Here is a 19,066-nt window from a genome sequence, read left to right as displayed (position 1 = left end):
CAGCCTGAGCGAGACCCCGTCTCTACTAAAAATAGAAAGACATTATATGGACACCTAAAAATCTATATAGAAAAAATTAGCCGGGCATAGTGGCGCATGCCTGTAGTCCCAGCTACTCGGGAGGCTGAGGCAGTAGGATCGCTTGAGCCCAGGAGTTTGAGGTTGCTGTGAGCTAAGCTGACGCCACGGCACTCACTCTAGCCTGGGCAACAAAGTGAGACTCTGTCTCAACAAAAAAAAAAATAAAATAAAATAAAATATGAATGATTATGAACTTCAAAGGAACAAATCCACACAGAAACAAAGCTAAGTCAACTCCATCATTTGTTGATAAGGAAAAATAAGTCTAAATAAGAAAGTGCCTATACCACTTTTTCACAATTATCTTTGTGTGTCTTAAGTACAACATACCGATTCAATAAAGTGACACTGGTACATCATAACCACCCCCTCCCCATAAAATAAAAATGATGAAGGAAATGAGACACATAGTACATCCAACAGGTAATCCTCATGCAGATAACTCAGAAGAAACACTGCAGACATCCCAGCTACTACCCTATAATGAGGGTTTCAAGTCAAAGTCCTCTGCTCCAAACTACCAACTCTGTGCTATTATCCTCCTCTTTTCTAAGTCCTAATAATCAACCTCTTACAATTACACATGACCCATTAGCTATTATTCTTTTACTGTGGTATAAGAAAAGATGCATCTGTGAATATTATTGCCTTATTTACCGTCACTTATAGTTCTTGCAACATACTATTAGTATACAAACTTGGGCAAAATTTAGAGGAAAACACAATTATTATAATCCCATACCCTTAACATTGCACCATGTCCTAGGAGGGATCCCATGTTCCATCCCAATAGCCTAGCACCATCATGCTCTAAAATGGAACAGTCTTTGTTGAAATATTTTGTGCAGTTCTTGATGCTATATTTTAAAAAGAATATTGACAATACGGAATATAGTCAGAAAGGCAACCCAAAACACTATGTAACATTTGTGAAACATACATGGAGAATTTGTATGAGAAATACAAGTTTTTAATCAATTAATGAAAACATGTTGTCATTGATAACTATCTTCTACCATTGGAATATGTTATAGAACAGAGAATAAATTGTTTTTGAGATTCTCTAGAATATACAACTAAGATAAATGGGTGGTAATTGTAAAAAGGCAAATTTAAACTCAATATATGAAAAACAATGTTCAAATATTTAAATAATATAAAATGAAAATGGCAATCTTGAAAAGTATGAGAAACTTTTAAACTAAAAGTGCCAAGCCAAGGCCAAATGCTACACTGTCTTATTGGGAAGAAGATAAGAATAAATAATAATTTTTAAACCTCTTCCAAATCTAAGATTCTATTCCTATTTAGACTTACTTTTCTGACTTTATTAAATTATTGGCTGAAAAAATAATTACACCATGAGATGATATGCCATGCCAACCACTCTATCATCTATGAAGTTTATACTTTTCCTTACCCTTATGACAAGAAAGTTTTTAAAATGTTATACAAGGAATTTGTTAAAGTTCTAATTCATTTTAATTTTATTAGCTTCAATATAGATATATAGTCTCTCATCCAAATTAAATTCATAAGGGCATATTTAAATTTACAAAACCATATTTTACCCAATGGAATTATAAAAAGGACCTGATATACAGCACTAACTTGTCCTCCTTACTAATGCCCACTAACATGAAAGAAAAGTTCACAGCCAAGTTTTACCAAAAGAACTCCACCCCTATGTGTACTAGAATGGAAATGATTTCCCTCATCTCATATGCACCAAAGTTTTCTAATTTAAATTAAAATAAATTACACAATCAAAGCTTATCATATACCTCTAGAAGCATACCTTAAATTTCATGCTCTGGCACTACCAAAATACATACATATGTATGCATGCATATATACTGGCACATGCATGTATTTATGTGTATATATATTAACCTGTGAACCAAGCAAAACTCCTGTCTTGATTTATTCTAACACCATTTTCTGGAAAAGGTAATTATGAAATAAATTAATAGTTATAGCATTTTTCAAAACACTTAAAAACACATGTGTATCATGCTTACTTTTTCTAAGTAATCTCCCTTTATGAGTAGTAGTATAAATTCAATTATGTTGATATAGAAAGAATATTTCACAAACTAAAATGATATAGCACATAATAAAATTAAAAGTCAAAATTGTGATTCTCAGTTACCACTGTTCATTACAACAGTATGAATAACATATAACACACAGCTAGAAATTTTAGAAGAAAACAATGAATGAATGTTTTGTCCTTATTAAAAACTGAAACAAGGGTATTCTTTGACCATACTCTTACAATACTGTGGACACCCTGATTCCCAGTCTAATATTTATGATTCCAGATTTTCAATTCATAAACATATATACCTATAGAAAACATATTGTTGTTTTTTTGGAGTGTTAATAATAAACATAAATGCTATCGTTCTGAATGACTAATGACATTTCTATAATGTTAAATTAAAAACTGAATATACTTGCCTGACCAGGGTAATATCCATATCCTTTTGAATAAGTTCAGTCTGCTTATTATTCAACTGTAATGATAGGGCATTATATTTACTCTGTGATACTTCAATTTCTTTCCTGGCTTCAATTAAATTGTCTTCAAAGTCCTAAAATTAGAGCACTTATATCACAATCAAACATAATAAATATGAAATATAATAAAAATTCTGTTAGAGTTACTATTTCACAAAATAACAGAGAAAACTCATACTGTTTTCATTTAATTTTCACTTAAAAAATTTGACAAAAACAGTAACTTTTATATTATTGGTCACAGATTTTTTTTTCAGAAACTAAAAAAGTATCATGGCTTTGTGATGTGAAAGTTAAGAATTTGAAACAAATAAGCTTGAAAATATTTACATAAATTTAGTTATTAAAATTTTAAAAATTATTGTACAATAAAGTTATTCATTAGGTGAACAAAAATGAACTCAATTACTTAAATATTAATCAGAACAAATGGTAGACACTTACTTATTTCATTATTTCCTCCATTTTAAATGCATATGCACAGATACAGAGAAGAAAGGACAATATTGCAAAGACACCAAAATAGTTTTCCAGTGTTTGAGACTCATATCATGCTCAGTCCTCGGGATTGTGGTGAAATTTCACCTAAAATTCTTCAAAGTTGGCCTTTTCCTCCTGATCATTCTCTAAATCTTTTTATATTTTGAAACAATGTTAAAGTTTGGTGATACATTTTTAAGTAATACATTATGGAATTAAGTTATTTTTGTGAAGAATTAAGTAAATACTGTATCTAAATAGAATATGTACACATAAACACCATACATTCACTATTTCCAAAAGTGAATACGAAGCCTTAGGTAAAGCACTAGAAATTCCCATTTACTTACAAAAAAGCATTGATAGATACAGAGGTAGGCAGATAGATGGAGAAAGGAAATGAAGAAAGGAAGGGAGAAGGAAGAAAGGAAAGGAGAAAGAGAGGGAGGGAGGGAAAGAGGAAGAAAGAAAAGAAAAGATGACTTCTTTTAAAACTCGGAACACTCAAAACCTGAAATGACTATGCCAGTGGACCTGAAACACAAAGTAGTAAGTGAGAACTAAGCAAATAACTTTCTATCTCTGCATTCTACTATATTTACAGATGGCTAGATGTTCAACTGAGAGATAGTTGGGACTAAATGTACTGTTACACGTAGCATAAGAATCCAAACTCAGAAAATGAAACTGGGGACTTGTAGAAGAGCTCTCATACTCTTAAAAAGAGACAAAAAATAAATCTGTGACTGTGGTCTGGAGATATAGAAGAAATTTTTATTTTTTTATTTTTTTTATTTTTTATTTTTTGAGACAGAGTCTCTCTCTGTTGCCCAGGCTAGAGTGAGTGCCGTGGCGTCAGCCTAGCTCACAGCAACCTCAAACTCCTGAGCTCAAGGGATCCTCCTGTCTCAGCCTCCCGAGTAGCTGGGACTACAGGCATGCGCCACTATGCCTGGCTAATTTTTTCTATATATATTTTTAGCTGTCCATATAATTTCTTTCTATTTTTAGTAGAGATGGGGTCTCGCTCTTGCTCAGGCTGGTCTCGAACTCCTGAGCTCAAACGATCTGCCCACCTCGGCCTCCCAGAGTGCTAGGATTACAGGCGTGAGCCACTGCGCCCAGCCAGAAGAAATTTTTAAAGCAGTAGACAGCATCTGGGTAAAGCTGCTCATCTCAACATCCAACCTGACTAATGCCAAATATTAGAAAAAGACAAGAGTCCCCAGGCTCAAAAAAAGATCTAGTTCCAGACCCAACAGTGTCAGGAAACTCAAAATTACTTGAAAGGGACAAATAGAGGACAAACCCTTAAAAAAAAATCTACCCTTGAAAAAGAGAGTCAAGAAAGTGAACAACAGAAAATAAACACTATCACAGAAAATATTGGCATCATTTCAAAAGAACTATAAATAAATTTAACATATTAAAATAGACGAATATTATGAAACAAAAATGGCACCTAAAGTGAAAAAAAAAAAAGACAGTTGGTATCAAGAGAAACAGGGATCAATCAAAAAATTACTGAAATAATACAACTAAAACTGTTGGTAGCCTGACAAATCATAAAACAGGTGGTGAAGAGTCACATTTAAGATATATTCTGAAGGTAGAAATGACAGGACCTATTGATAATTTGTCTGTGGGGTAGCAGAAAAAGGATAGGAATCAAAGATCTCTCCCAGGGATATGGCCTGTGCATATAAGTGAATGGGGATTCCATTTACCATGATAGGGCAGATTAGCAAAGGGATAGGTTTGAGGACAAACATCCAGTTGTGTGCTTCAGATGGATATAATAGATATTTTTAAGTCATTAGAAAATACTAGAACAAGTTTTCCAATAAGCTTAAAAACCTAGAAAAATTTTTATGAAAAACCTAAATTGCTAGAATAAAATAAAAAAATAAATAGCAGAACTTCATTTCTACTACTAAACAAAGAAGGGCAGAAATCAAAGGAGGAACATGCACCCCTGAGTAGTCTTAAAGCCACAATGAATTCCATCCTGGGTGGTCAGTGAACTCCAAATCTGAAGCCTGGCTTAAGGTAGGTCTATAAAAGTCATGTTCTCAAAGCACAAAACAAAAAGACAACTCTCTGAAGGACAGCTCATTGACAGCAATACAGATTTAAAGTGAAATTTTTCATTGTTATCCACCGTATAGTATTCAGTTTTGAGCCATTTGACTCTATTACCCATTCTAAATTTAAAAATTCAAAAGAAGTAGAAGAATGAGGAAGACCCCAAAGGCAATCACAGCAATAACAAAAATAAATAAATGGGACCTGATTAAATTAAAAAGCTTCTGCACAGCCAGAGAAATTGTCATGAAAGAAAACAGACAACCTACAGAATGGGAAAAAATTTTCTCATGCTAAACATCCAATAAAGGGCTGATAACTAGAATCTATATAGAACTCAGGAAAATCAGCAAGAAAAAAATCAAACAACCCTATCAAAAAGTGGGCAAAGGACATGAATAGAAACTTTTCAAAAGAAGACAGAAGAATGGCCAACAAACACATGAAAAAATGGTCAACATCTCTAATCATCAGGAGAATGCAAATCAAAACCATAATGAGATATCACTTATCTCCAGTGAGAATGGCCTTTATCAAAAAGTCCCAAAACAATAAATGTTGGCGTGGATGTGGAGAGTTAGGAACACTAATACACTGCTGGTGGGACTGCAAACTAGTGCAACCTCTGTGGAAAGCAATATGGAGATACCTTAAACAGATACAAGCAGACCTACCATTTGATCCAGCAATCCCATTATTGGGCATCTACCCAAAAGAACAAAAGACATTCTATAAAAAAGACGTCTGCACTCGAATGTTTATAGCAGCACAATTCACAACTGCAAAGATGTGGAAACAACCCAAGTGCCCATCAATACATGAGTGGATTAATAAAATATGGCATATGTATACCATGGAGTACTAATCAGCTATAAGAAACAATGGTGATACAGCACCTCTTGTATTTTCCTGGAAAGAGTTGGAACCCATTCTACTAAGCGAAGTATCCCAAGAATGGAAAAATAAGCACCACATGTACTCACCATCAAATTTGTTTCACTGATCATCACCTAAGAGCATATTTAGGAATAACATTGATCGGGTGTCGGGCAGATGTGGGGAGGGGAGCGGATGGGTGTATACATACATAATGAGTGCGATGCACACTGTCTATGGGATGGACACGTTTGAAGCTCTGACTTGGGAGGGTGAGGGGGAAAGGGCAATATACGTAACCTAAACTTTTGTACCCCCACAATATGCTGAAATAAGAATAAAAAATAAAATAAAATAAAAATAAAAATAAAGCAATCACAGCAGCAACAAAAATAAATAAATGGGTCCTGATCAAATTGAAAAGCCTCCGCACAGCCAAGAAAACTATCACAAGAACAAACAAACAACCTACAGAATGGGAGAAAATATTTGCATGCTACACATCTGATAAAGGGCTGATAACTAGAATCTATATAGAACTCAGGAAAATCAGCAAGAAAAAAATCAAACAACCTCCTTAGAAAGTGGGCAAGGGACATGAACAGAAACTTTTCAATATAAGATAGACTAATGGCCAAGAAACATATGAAAAAATGCTCAACATCTCTAATCTTCAAGGAAATGCAAATCAAAACCATGAGATATCATTTAAATCCAGTGAGAATGGCTTTTATCAAAAAGTCCCAAAACAATAAATGTTGGCGTAGATGTGGAGAGATTGGAACACTCATACACTGCTGGTGGGACTGCAAACAGCAAAACCTCTGTGGAAAATAATATGGAGATACCTCAAAAAGCTAAAAGTAGAACTATCATTTGACCCAGCAATCCCATTACTGGGCATCTACCCAAAGGAGAAAAAGACATTCTGTAAAAAAGACATCTGCACTAAAATGTTTACAGCAGCACAATTCACAATTGCAAAGATGTGGATACAACCAAAGAGCCCATCAATACATGATTGGATTAATAAAATGTGATATATGTATATCATGGAATTCTCAGCCACAAAAAACAATGGTGATCTAGCACCTCTTGTATTATCCTGGATAGAGCTGGTGCCCATTCTACTAAGTATCACAAGAATGGAAAAATAAACTCCACATGTAGTCACTATCAAATTGGTATTAAGTGATCAACATTTATGTGCACACATATAAGTAACATTCTTCAGGTGTTGCACAGGTCGGGATGAGGAGGAGCGGATGGGTATATTCACACCTAATGGGTACAGAGCACACCAGCTGGGGAATGGACAGTCTTGAGGCTCTGACTTGGGTGGAGCAAAGGCAATATATGTAACCTAAACATTTAGTACCCCAGTAATATGCTGAAATAAAAAGAAAAAAATCAACAAAACACAAAACAAGCCAGTAAGAAAGGAAAGTAGAAACAAAATGCTACAAGACATGTAAAAAACAACAAAAGTAAGTCCTTTCGTATCAGTGAATACTGTAAACATAAATAGATTAAGCTCCCCAATCAAAAGACATAGATTGGTTATATAGATTTTTTTAAAATATCAAACAGGATCCAATTATATACTATTGACAAGAAGATCACTTTAGATCTTAGGACAAACCTAACTTGAAAATGAAAAGATAGAAATTATATTCCATGAAAATGGTAACCAAAAACACTGGGAGTGGTTGTACCAATATCAGACAAACAGACATAAAGGAGTCATGGTCATGGGTAAGATGGCCAACTACAGACCATTCACCAGATGGTCTCAGAAAGAAGAAAAAGTTTTACATGAAAAAACAAATAGCTCAGGTATAATTCTGAGGGAAAAGTGCCAGAACTTACCAGAGATTTCACGGGAAGAAACTATGGAGTAGAACAAGAAGGAGCAAGACATCAGGAGAGATCAACTTCTGAGAAACTTCAAGTCCCAAGGAAAAGGTAAGTAGGGGTTTTGTTTCTCCTCCCCTCACACTTCTGGTAGTCACCAAGCTCCCAGGCTGCTGAAGAGCTTTTCTACTGTCATGAGCCCAAAAGCTGCAGTGGACTGCGAGCTTCTTGAAAACAAAGCATCAGGCTGCCAGCCCCCTTGGGGTAATTCTCTGTCACCACAGACCCAAAGCAGTGGGTGCCATACTGTTTCTCCACCCATTGTGTGCTTTTATCCTCCCCAAGGACCTTCAGCCCTTCAGTTTTCATGTCACTGGTCCCCACACAAACATTTCTCAACTCTGGCCCAGACTTCTGTGGCCACATGGGCTGGTAGGTTCCAAGGAATCTGTGTGATCCCAGAGCTTGGACATTCCAGGAGGGTGGCCTTACAGGGAGAAGGACAAAGATGATCAGAGTGCCAGCTCTCCTCCATTCAGATTGTTTTCCTCCCCTTCCCCTCCCCCACCCAGTGCTGCTGAGTGGCAGAGGCACTCCAAGGAACAACTGCGCCAGAGCTATCAGGAACAGCTGCGTCCCCTCTGTTGGTGCATCCACTATATTGAAGCTCCCAGAGAGAGTAGGGCTTTCACCTTTCCTCTTAAAGACTGCAGTGGACCAAGGGCTGCTAGGACTGTAAGCTCCCTGTGTGCTGGCCCTCACTAGTGTTACTCACCTAGCTGCTCCAGCAGAGTAGGGAATACCCTGAAGCAGGGGACATTAAACCCTCTTGAGCACTCCACAGGAAACCTGGGACCAGCACACTTTTCCCTGGCACAGTCAGGGATTGAATTTTGTGGACCAGGGTGCAGGCCTGCAGTCCAAATACCATATCTCCGGGAGCTGACAGTGTTTCCTGGGGGCACCAAGGGGAGATTTGTGAACTGATCTTGGGAGAGAAGGGAGCCCACACAGACAGAATTGAAAGGAGAGAGCAGTGTGGGTCTGAGCCTCAGCACACTCGTGGATCACCTCTCCATCCGCAGAAAAGCTGCACTTTTGGTCTGGGGTGGGATCCTGGGTACCCTGCAGCACCACTGCTGGTGAGTTTAGCTACTTTGGACTGCAGCTTGCTACCAGAAGCCAGGAGGAATCCTCAGGACAGGGCAAGAGGGTAAGAGTGAAACCCACTCCTAACAGCCAGTCTGTGACTCCCAGATGGCCCCTCCCCCACAAGCAGACTTTCAGGCTTGGTAGGGCCACTTCTACTCCTCGCTGGAGGCTTTACCAAGCTGCCTGACAGCAGACCCTTGACCCCTGCCCCTGCCCAGACAGCTCTTATGCCTGCCTTTGTGGAGCCTAAAGGCAGGTCCACCTTACCGAGCCCCTCCCAGGCTTGCTCCTCCACCAACGTCTACTGTGGTGGAGAACAAGGAATCCCCTGGGAGCTCCAGGGCCCTGCTCTATGCCTGAAGTATTCAAGTGCTTCTCCTGATAGACTAGAGCTGGTCACAGGTCCCAGAAAAAAACACTGCAGCTGGCTCTTTCTTGCAAGCGCCACCTACTGGCAGGTAGGACAACTTATACAGCCCATAACAGCATTTACAGACTCAATCACACAGCGTGTGGCTGGCTCTCACCCACAAGCACCATCTACGGTCTCAGAGTTTAAATTGGGTGTTGCAATATAATTCTTACTGTTAAGAAGACCACAGGGCTGGAGAAAGACAAAGGATTTCAAAGACTTCCTCTTTCCCTAGTCAATAGAGACAAGGAATCTGCCAACACACATAGTATACAACTGCTAGAGCTTACAAATAACTAGCAACTGAGAAAACCACCACACTAAGGGTATCTATAACCAGGTACCCATCTAGAACCTAGACCCCCATCAAAGTACCCACAAGCATAGCCAAAAGTCCTTGCCCAACATATGTTACAGACACACCTTTAAGAATGGGGTAGCGGTGGGGGAAATTAAAAAGCCCAATCTAAATGGAAGAAAATCTAAAGACAAGAAGTAACAGCCACTCTAGATGAGAAGGAATCAGCGCAAGAACTCCAAAAGTATGAAAAATCAGAGTGAAGGGACAGCTCTCTAGAAATGGATCCCAACAAAAATGAAAATACTCACATGACAGATAAAGAATTCCAATTTATGGATTGAAAGGAAGCTCAATGAAATCCAAGAAAATGGAAAACTAACTCAAAGAAACCAGAAAAACGATTCAAGAATTAAATAAAAAGGATAAATATATTTTTTAAAAAACAAACAATTTTCAGAAATGAAAAATTCATTTAGGAAAATACAAACCGTGGATAGCTTTAAGGGTAGAGTAGACCAAGCAGAAGAAAGAATTTCAGAGCTTGAAGACAACTGATTCAAATTAACCCAGTCAATCAAAAATAAAGAACAAATTATCAGGAGGAATGAATAAAGTCTATGAGGAATATGGCATTATGTAAAATGGCCAAATATAAGAATCACAGGCATCCCTGTGGATAAAGGAGAAAAATAATACGGTCTGGAAAACCTATATGAGGGAATAACTAAGCAAATTTCACTGGTCATGCTAGAGATCCTAGAGATCTAGATATCCAAATAAAATAAGCTCAACAAACACCTGGGAGATTCGTTGCAAAAAGGGAATCACCATGGCATATAGTCATCAGTCTGGCCAACGTCAACACAAAGGAGGAACTCCTATGAGCCATGAGGTGAAAACATCAAGTAACTTACAAGGGAAAACCGATTAGACTAAGAGCAGATTTCTTAAAAGAAATCTTAAAAGCTAGAAAGGAATTTGGTCCTATCTTTAGTCTCCTTAAAATAACTATCAGTCAAGAATTTGTAACCTGATAAACTAAGTTTCAAAAATGAAGGAGAAATGAAGTCTTTCCCAGACAAGCAAACACTAAGGGAATCTGTCACTATTATACCTGCCCTACAGGAAATGCTCAAAAGTGCACTATATCTGTGACAGCACAATAGTCACCAACCAAAATACCCAAAAGTTACAGCTCACAGCTCTAATAAAACACTAGCACAGAGGAAAACAAAACAATCAGGTATCATTCAACATGATGAAAAGAATAGCATCCCACATATCAATTTTAACACTTAATGTGAACAGTCTGAATGCCCCTCTTAAAAGACACAGACTGGCTGAATGGAAGAAAATACACAACCTGTCTGCTGTCTCCAGGAACCACATCTAATTCACAAGGACTAACACAGACTCAAGGTTAAGGGATTAAAAAAATATTCCATGAAAATGAAAACCAAAAGTGAGCAAGTGTAGCCATTCTCGTATCTGATAAAATATACTTTAAATTAACAATGATGAAAAAAGAAAAAGATGGTCATCATATAATGGTAAAGGGATCAATTCAACAAGATATAACAATCCTAAATATATATGCACCTAACACAGGAGCTCACAGTTTCATAAAGCAAATTCTTCTAGATCTAAGCAAAGAAGTAAACAATAGTATCTTAATAATCAGCGACTTCAATATTTCCCTGACAGTACTAGACAGATCACTGAAGCAGAAAACGAATAAAGAAACACCGGACTTAAATAGGACTCTAGAACAAATGCATCCAACAGACATTTACAGAACATTCTACCTAAAAACTACTGAATATACATTTTTCTCATTAGCACCTGGATATTTTCCAAGATTGATCATATCTTAATCCACCAAACAAGTCTCAACAAATTCAAAAAAATGAAATCATACCATATATCTTCTCAGACCACAGCGGAATAAAACTAGAAATCAATTCCAAGAGAAACATGCAAATCCACACAAAGTCATGGAAATTAAACAACGTGCTGCTGAATGATCCTTGGGTCAATCATGGAATTAAGACAGAAATCAGAAGAGTCCTCAAACTGAATGAAAAGAGAGACACAAGATTTCAAAATTGAAGGGAAACAGAAAAAGCAACCATACCGTAAGAGGAAAGTTCATAGCCTTAAATGTCTACATCAAAAAGACAGAAAGAACACAAATTAATAACGTAATGTCACATCTCAGGAACTAGAAAAAGAACAAAGTAAACCCATAGCCAGAAGAAGAAAAGAAATAACAAAGCTCAGAGCAGAACTAAATGAAATGGAAACAATAAAGAATACAAAGGACTGATGAAACAAAAAGTTGGTTCTTTGAAAAGATAAACAAAATCAATAGGCCAGATTAAATGGAAATAGAATAGAAAGAACTGAACCTCAACTAGAAGTGAAAAAGGAAATATTACAACTCATACCAGAGAAATACAAAATATCATTCATGAATACTAAAAACCTCTATACAACCAAACTAGTAAACCTAGAAGAAGTGGACAAATTCTTGGAAACATACCTCCCAAGGTTGAATCAAGAAGAAATAGAAACCCTGAAAAGACCAATAAAGACCAGAAAGACTGAAGCAGTAATAAAAAATTTCCCAACCAAAAAAAAAGGCCCAGACCAGAAAGATTCACAGCCAAATTCTTCCAGACCTATAAAGAAGAATTGGTACCTAATCTACAGAAAATATTCCATTACATCAAGAAGGAGGGAATCCTCCCTAACTCATTCTATGAAGCCAGTTTCACCCTGATACCAAAGCCAGGAAAGGACACAACAAAAAAAAAAAAAAGAAAAAGAAAACTATAGATCAGTATCCCTTATTCACATAGATGCAAAAATCCTCTACAAAATACTAGCCAATTGAATTCTACAGCACATCAAAAAAATAATCACCATGATCAAGTGGATGAAAACTTACCTACTGGATACAATGAACACTATTCTGGTGATAGGCACACCAAAAGCCCTGACTTAAGCATTATAGAAGATTCTACATAATAAAAATACTTGTAACCTCCTCAATATTTTGAAATTAAAAAACAATCCCAAAACAAAACTAAAAACAGACATTAAATAAAACACTGTTATAACAAAGAAGGACATTATATAGGAATAAAAGGGGTCAGGTACAGTGGCTCATGCCTATAATCTCAGCACTTTGGGAGGCCAAGGCCAGGAGGACTGCTTGAGGCCAGTTCAAGACCAGCCTGGGCAACATAGTGAGATCTTGTTTCTACAAAAAATAATTTTAAAAACTTAGCTGGATGTGGTGGAGCACATCTGTTTTTCCAGCTACTCAGAGGCTGAAGTGGGAAGATCACTTGAACCCAGGAGCTCAAGGTTACACTCAGCTGTGATCACACCATTGCACTCAAGCCTGGGCAACAGAGGGAGACCCCCATCTCTACAAAAAATAGAAAAATTGCCAGGCATAGTGGCATGCGCCCGTAGTCCCAGCTACTAGGGAGACTGAGGCAGAAGAATCACTTGAGCCCAGGACTTTGAGGTTGCAGTAAGCTATGATGATGCCACTACACTCTAGTCCAGGTGACAGAGACTCTGTCTCAAAAAAAAAAAAAAAATTATTTCCAGTAAGGGTAAATATGCGGGCACACATAAAAGTCAGTATTATATGTTTGGCTTCTAACTCTACTTTTTATTTCCTACATGATTTCAAAGGCAAATACATAAAATATTTATAAATCTATGTCCCTGAGCACACAATGTATAAAGATACAATTTGTGACAACAATCACATAAAGTAAACGTACAGAGCTATATAGAAGCAGAGATTTTATATGTTATTAAAGATATTTGGTATCAAATCAAATTAGACTACTATAAGTTTAGGATGGTATATGTAATCTCCAATGATAACCACAAAGACAATATCAATAGAATATATACCAAAAAAATTAAAAAGTAATCAACATGTGTCACTACAAAAAATCAACTAAACATAAAGAAAAGCAACATAGAAGAAATAATGTACAAAAAAGATGTAATATATACAGAGAAAATGTAATGTGTACAGAGAAAAAATAAGAAAATGGCAGAAGTTAGTTATTCCATATTAGTAATTCAATGGAAATGGATTAAACTCTCCACTCAAAAACAGAGAGACTGGCAGAAAAGATAAAGAAAACATTATATAACTACATAAATCCAAAAACACAAATAGGTTAAAAGTAAAAGGATGGAAAAAGATATGCCATGCATGTAGTAATCAAAAGAGAGATGAGGTAGATATAATATCAGAAAAAATAGACTTTAAGTCAAAAACTGTTACAAGAGAGAAAAGAGAGCAAAATATATTGATCAAACAATCAATTCATCAAGGAGAACAAAATATATTGATCAAACAATCAATTCATCAAGGAGATAAAACAATTGCAAACACATATGAACCAAACAACAGAGCCCAAAGTATAGAAAGCAAACAACTAAAAAATGAAGGGAGAAATAGAAAATTCTGTAATAGTTGGATATTCAATACCCCACTTTAAATAATAGATAAAACATCTGAGGTGAAGGTCAGTAAGTATATAGAGGTCTGAAACAATACAATACACCTAAAAAGCCTATTAAGAATACCCCAGGCCGGACGCGGTGGCTCACGCCTGTAATCCTAGCACTCTGGGAGGCCGAGGCGGGTGGATCGCTTGAGGTCAGGAGTTCGAGACCAGCCTGAGCAAGAGTGAGACTCCGTCTCTACTAAAAATAGAAAGAAATTATCAGGCCAACTAAAATATATATAGAAAAAATTAGCCAGGCATGGTGGCGCATGCCTGTAGTCCCAGCTACTCGGGAGGCTGAGGCAGTACTATCGCTTAAGCCCAGGAGTTTAAGGTTGCTGTGAGCTAGGCTGACGCCAGGGCACTCACTCTAGCCCGGGCAACAAAGCAAGACTCTGTCTCAAAAAGAAAAGAAAAGAAAGAAAAGAAAAGAAAAGCCAAGCCAAGCCAAGCCCAGCCCAGCCCAGCCCAGCCCAGGCCAGCTCAGCCCAAAACAGCAGAATACACATTCTTCTCATGTACACATGGAACATTCCACAGGACAGAATGTCTTTTCTGAACACAATGGGATCAAGCTAGAAATTAACAGCAGAAGGAAAAGAGAAAAATCCACAGATACGTGGAAATTAAACTACACACTCAACCAACCAATGGATTAACGAAGAAATCAAAAGGGAGTTATAAAATATTTCCAGATGAGTAAAAACGAAAATATAACATACCCAAATTTACAGCTTGCAGCAAAAGCAGTTGTTCAGAAGGAAATTTGTAGCTATAAATGCCTACATTTTTAAAAAAGGTGTATTTCAAATTAATAACCTAACTTTGTACCTTGAGAAACTAGAAACAGAACAGCAAACTAAACCCAAACATAGAAGGAAATAAAGATGAGAGTGGAAATTTTAAAAAGGGGAATAAAAAACAATAGAGAGAATCAATTAAAACAAATTTGATTCTTTGAAAAGACCAATAAAATTGGCAAACATTTAGTTAGACTGACAAAAAAAGAGAAAGATGCAAATAACTAAAATCAGAGATGAAATTAGAGGTGAGAGAGAGATCAGAGATGAGATCAGGAAAAAGACATGATGTCTACTCTCTCCTTTTCTATTCAACATTGTATCAGAGGTTCTAGCCAGGGCAGTATAAACTAAATGAAATAAAAAGCATCCAGATTGGAGAGGAAGAAGTAAAACTATCTCTATTTGCAGGTGTCATAATATAATATATGTAGAAAGTCGTAAGGAATTTACTAAAAAATTATTAGAATTAGTAAACCTGTTCAGAAAAGTTGCAGTATACAAGATCAATATACAAAAATTGTATATGTATAAACTAGGAATAGATGATCTGATATTAAGAAACAATTATGCATAGGTAATATACATAACCTAAACTTTTGTACCCCCATAATATGCTGAAATAAAAAAAGAAACAATTACGATTATAATAGCATCAAAAAGAATAAAATATTATGAATACATTTACCTAAAGAAGTACAAACTTATACTCTGAAAACTATAAAATTGGAAAGAAATTAAAGAAGATTAAATAAATGAAGGAAATCACACGTTGATGGATCAGAAGACTTAATATTATTAAGATGATAATACTCCCCAAATTGATCTAGTGATTCAATGCAATCTCTATCAAAATCTCAGCTGGCTTTTTTGCAAAAACAGAAAAGCTGATTCTAAAATTCATATGAAAATGCAAGAGACCCAGAATAGCCAATCTTGAAAAAGAAGAATAAATTTGGAGGACACATACATTCCAATTTCGAAACTTGCTACAAATCTGCAACAATTAAGACAGCGTGGTACAGGCATAAGGATAGATGTATATAGATCAAAGGAACAGAATTTCGGTCTAAACCCTTATAATTATAGCCAACTGATATTCAATACAGGTGCCAAGAAAATTCAGTGGGGAAAAGAATAAATAATCTTTTCAACAAATGGTGCTATAACAACTGAATAACATATACAAAAGAAAGAAGTTGGATTCATATCTCACACCGTATTCAAAAGCTAACTAAAAATAAATCAAAGAACGTAAGACATAAAACTATAAAACTCTTAGAAGAAAAAATAGTTGTCAATATTCACAACCTTTGATTAGGCAATGATTTTTAAATATGACACCAAAAGCAAAAGCAACACCAAAAAAAAGGTAAATTAATAAAATGTCATCAAAATGAAAAACTTGTGTGTTTTAAAGAACACCATCAAGGCTGGGTGCAGTGGCACATGCCTATAGTCCTGGCTACTTGGGAGGATCATTTGAGCTCAGAAGTTTGAGGTTATAGTGAGGTATGATCAGGCCACTGCACGCCAGCCTGGGTGACAGAGTGAGAGACTGTCTCTAATTAAAAAACAAAAACAAAACAAAAAAAAAAAACAAAAAAAACACCATCAAAAAATAACATATAAAATTGAAGAAAATAGTTTCAATTTATAGATCTGCATCCAGTATATAAGCAAAGGATTTGAATAGACATTTCTCCAAAGATATATAAATGGCCAATAATACATGAAAAAATGCTCAACATCATTAGCCTTAAAAAAAATACAAATCAAAACTACAATAAGATATCACTTCACACCCATGAGGATGGCTATAATAAAAAAAAGCAGACAATAACAACTGTTGACTTAGAGAAATCAAAACCTTCACAGACAGCTATTTACAATATAAAATGGTGCAGCCGCTTTGGAAAACAGGCTGACAGTTCCGCAAAAGCTTAAAAACAGAGTTACTATATGACCCAATAATCTCACTCTCAAGTATATATCTAAGAGAAATTAAAATATATGCATATGTAGGGAAAAAAATTAGTATCTTTTCCTCATCCATGGCAAGGTTCATAGCTGAACCCCTGCAATAAAAGACAGATTAAACGGTACAGGGTTTCCTTTTGGAGTGATGAAAATGTTCCAAACTTGATTACGGTGATTATTTATCAACTTTGTGCATAAACTAAAAACCATTGAATTCTATACTTTAAATAGATGAATCATATGGCATGTGAGTTATATTCCCTCCAATAAAGCTTTTAAAAAAGGAAAGAAGAAGAAAAAGTTTTTTTATTGACAGAAAACATAATTGTGTAACTTAGAAAAATCAAAAGAAATGTAGATCATATTAAAATTAATTAGACAGTTGGAGAAAACTGTTGAATAAAAGCTCAAAAGAAATCAATAACAGTCCTGTATTTCAGAAATAATCAATTTTAAAATATAATAGAAAATATATTACTATAATACAATGTTATTTACAATAATATTAATAGCTAGGAATAAATCTAATAGAAGTGGGCAATGCCATTTTAGAAGAAGTTACAAATTCTTACTATACATTCATGGATGGTAGGATCACAATTCTCTCAAAATTAATTCATAAATTAAGTGTGGTTCCAATCTGCTTTTTGACATTTTCACTAACACTAATAAAAATGATTCTTAGTATTATAATCTAATCAAGGACACACACACACACACACACACACACACATATATATATATATATACACACGGCTTATGACTAACAAAGAAAATAAAAAGCTAGACTTCCAGCCAGGTACAGTGACCAATGCCTGTAATCCCAGCACTTTGGGAGGTTGAGGTGGGAGAATCACTTGAGGCCAGGAGTTCAAGACCAGCTTAGGCAACAAAATGAGACCTTGTCTCCACAAAAAAAAAAAAAAAAAAAAATTAAAAATTCAGACAGGCATGGTGGTACGCACCTGTACTTCTAGCTACTCAGGAGGGTGGGGTGGAAGGATCACTGGAGTCCAGAAGTTTGAGGCTGCAGTGAGCTATGACTATAGCACTGCACTACAGCCTGGGCAATAGAGCAAGATCGTGTCTCAAAAATAAAAGGAAAAAAAAGATAAAGGTAGACTTCCCTACAAAACATTGAGTCAAATTTTATAACTACAATATCTAAAACCATCAAAATAATAGGAAACAAACCCATTCACACAAGGAAATTTGGAGATGTGAGAGAGATTGCATCACAAGTCAATAAACTATTGAGTAAATGATGTGGAACATCATACCCAAAAATGACTAAAAACTTTGGGGCAGAGAAAACTTTATCATATAAAACTCCTAAAGCAAAAACATTAAGAAGAAAATATAATAAAATTGACTCTATAATTCACAAACTTTTGAAAGTTCAATTCACCTTACTCAAGTTTCATAAAACAGAAGGTATGTTTGTAATATATATAACAAAGCATTAGTATGCAAAATAAATAAAGAATGCTTACAAATCAATAAGAAAAAGACAAACACCTCAATAGAAAAAAGTCACAGAATTAAAAGTCACAGCAAATCACAGAACTGATTATTTGAATGACATAAATAAGGAAATAAAAATTATCACCAACTAATCATGTAAATGTGAATTAATACAAGTACCACTTACCCTTATCACACTCCCAAATTGTTTAAAGGATGTAAAGGGAAGCAGAAACTGATATAAAAATTAAGAAAACAAATGCACCAGAATTCAATTCTCTTAATGGCTCAGGTTCAGTCATTCCCTGATTGTGCACTAATAGATTTAAGAATTTCCTCAAATATCTCCAATGGATTGATTTACACAATCAGAAAGACAAATCTTTCTCCTCTAACTTAGAAATTCATGCACACATTCACACACACATCCATATATACTACAGTCATTCAGGGAGGATTGGTTCCAGGAGCCCCTACAGATACCAAAATCTACAGATGCTCAAGTCCCTTA

At 35.7% G+C, this 19,066-nt stretch overlaps 1 protein-coding gene across 3 annotated transcripts in view; it reads right to left on the bottom strand.

Annotated features, from left to right (window-relative positions):
- Window positions 1-19,066, bottom strand: part of CNTLN (centlein) — a 286,589-nt gene that overhangs the window by 199,520 nt on the left and 68,003 nt on the right. For 2 of the 3 annotated variants that reach the window (XM_069474222.1, XM_069474223.1), the window contains exon 6: window positions 2,545-2,678. In XM_069474222.1, coding sequence (XP_069330323.1) covers window positions 2,545-2,678 — 134 coding nt within the window. Of the gene's footprint in view, window positions 1-2,540; window positions 2,679-19,066 lie in introns of all 3 variants that reach the window. The other variant, XM_069474224.1, reaches the window with a different exon arrangement.

This window comes from Eulemur rufifrons, chromosome 7, assembly GCF_041146395.1.
Source record: "Eulemur rufifrons isolate Redbay chromosome 7, OSU_ERuf_1, whole genome shotgun sequence".
Lineage (NCBI taxonomy): Eukaryota > Metazoa > Chordata > Mammalia > Primates > Lemuridae > Eulemur > Eulemur rufifrons.
This window is presented reverse-complemented; position numbering and strand designations above follow the sequence as displayed.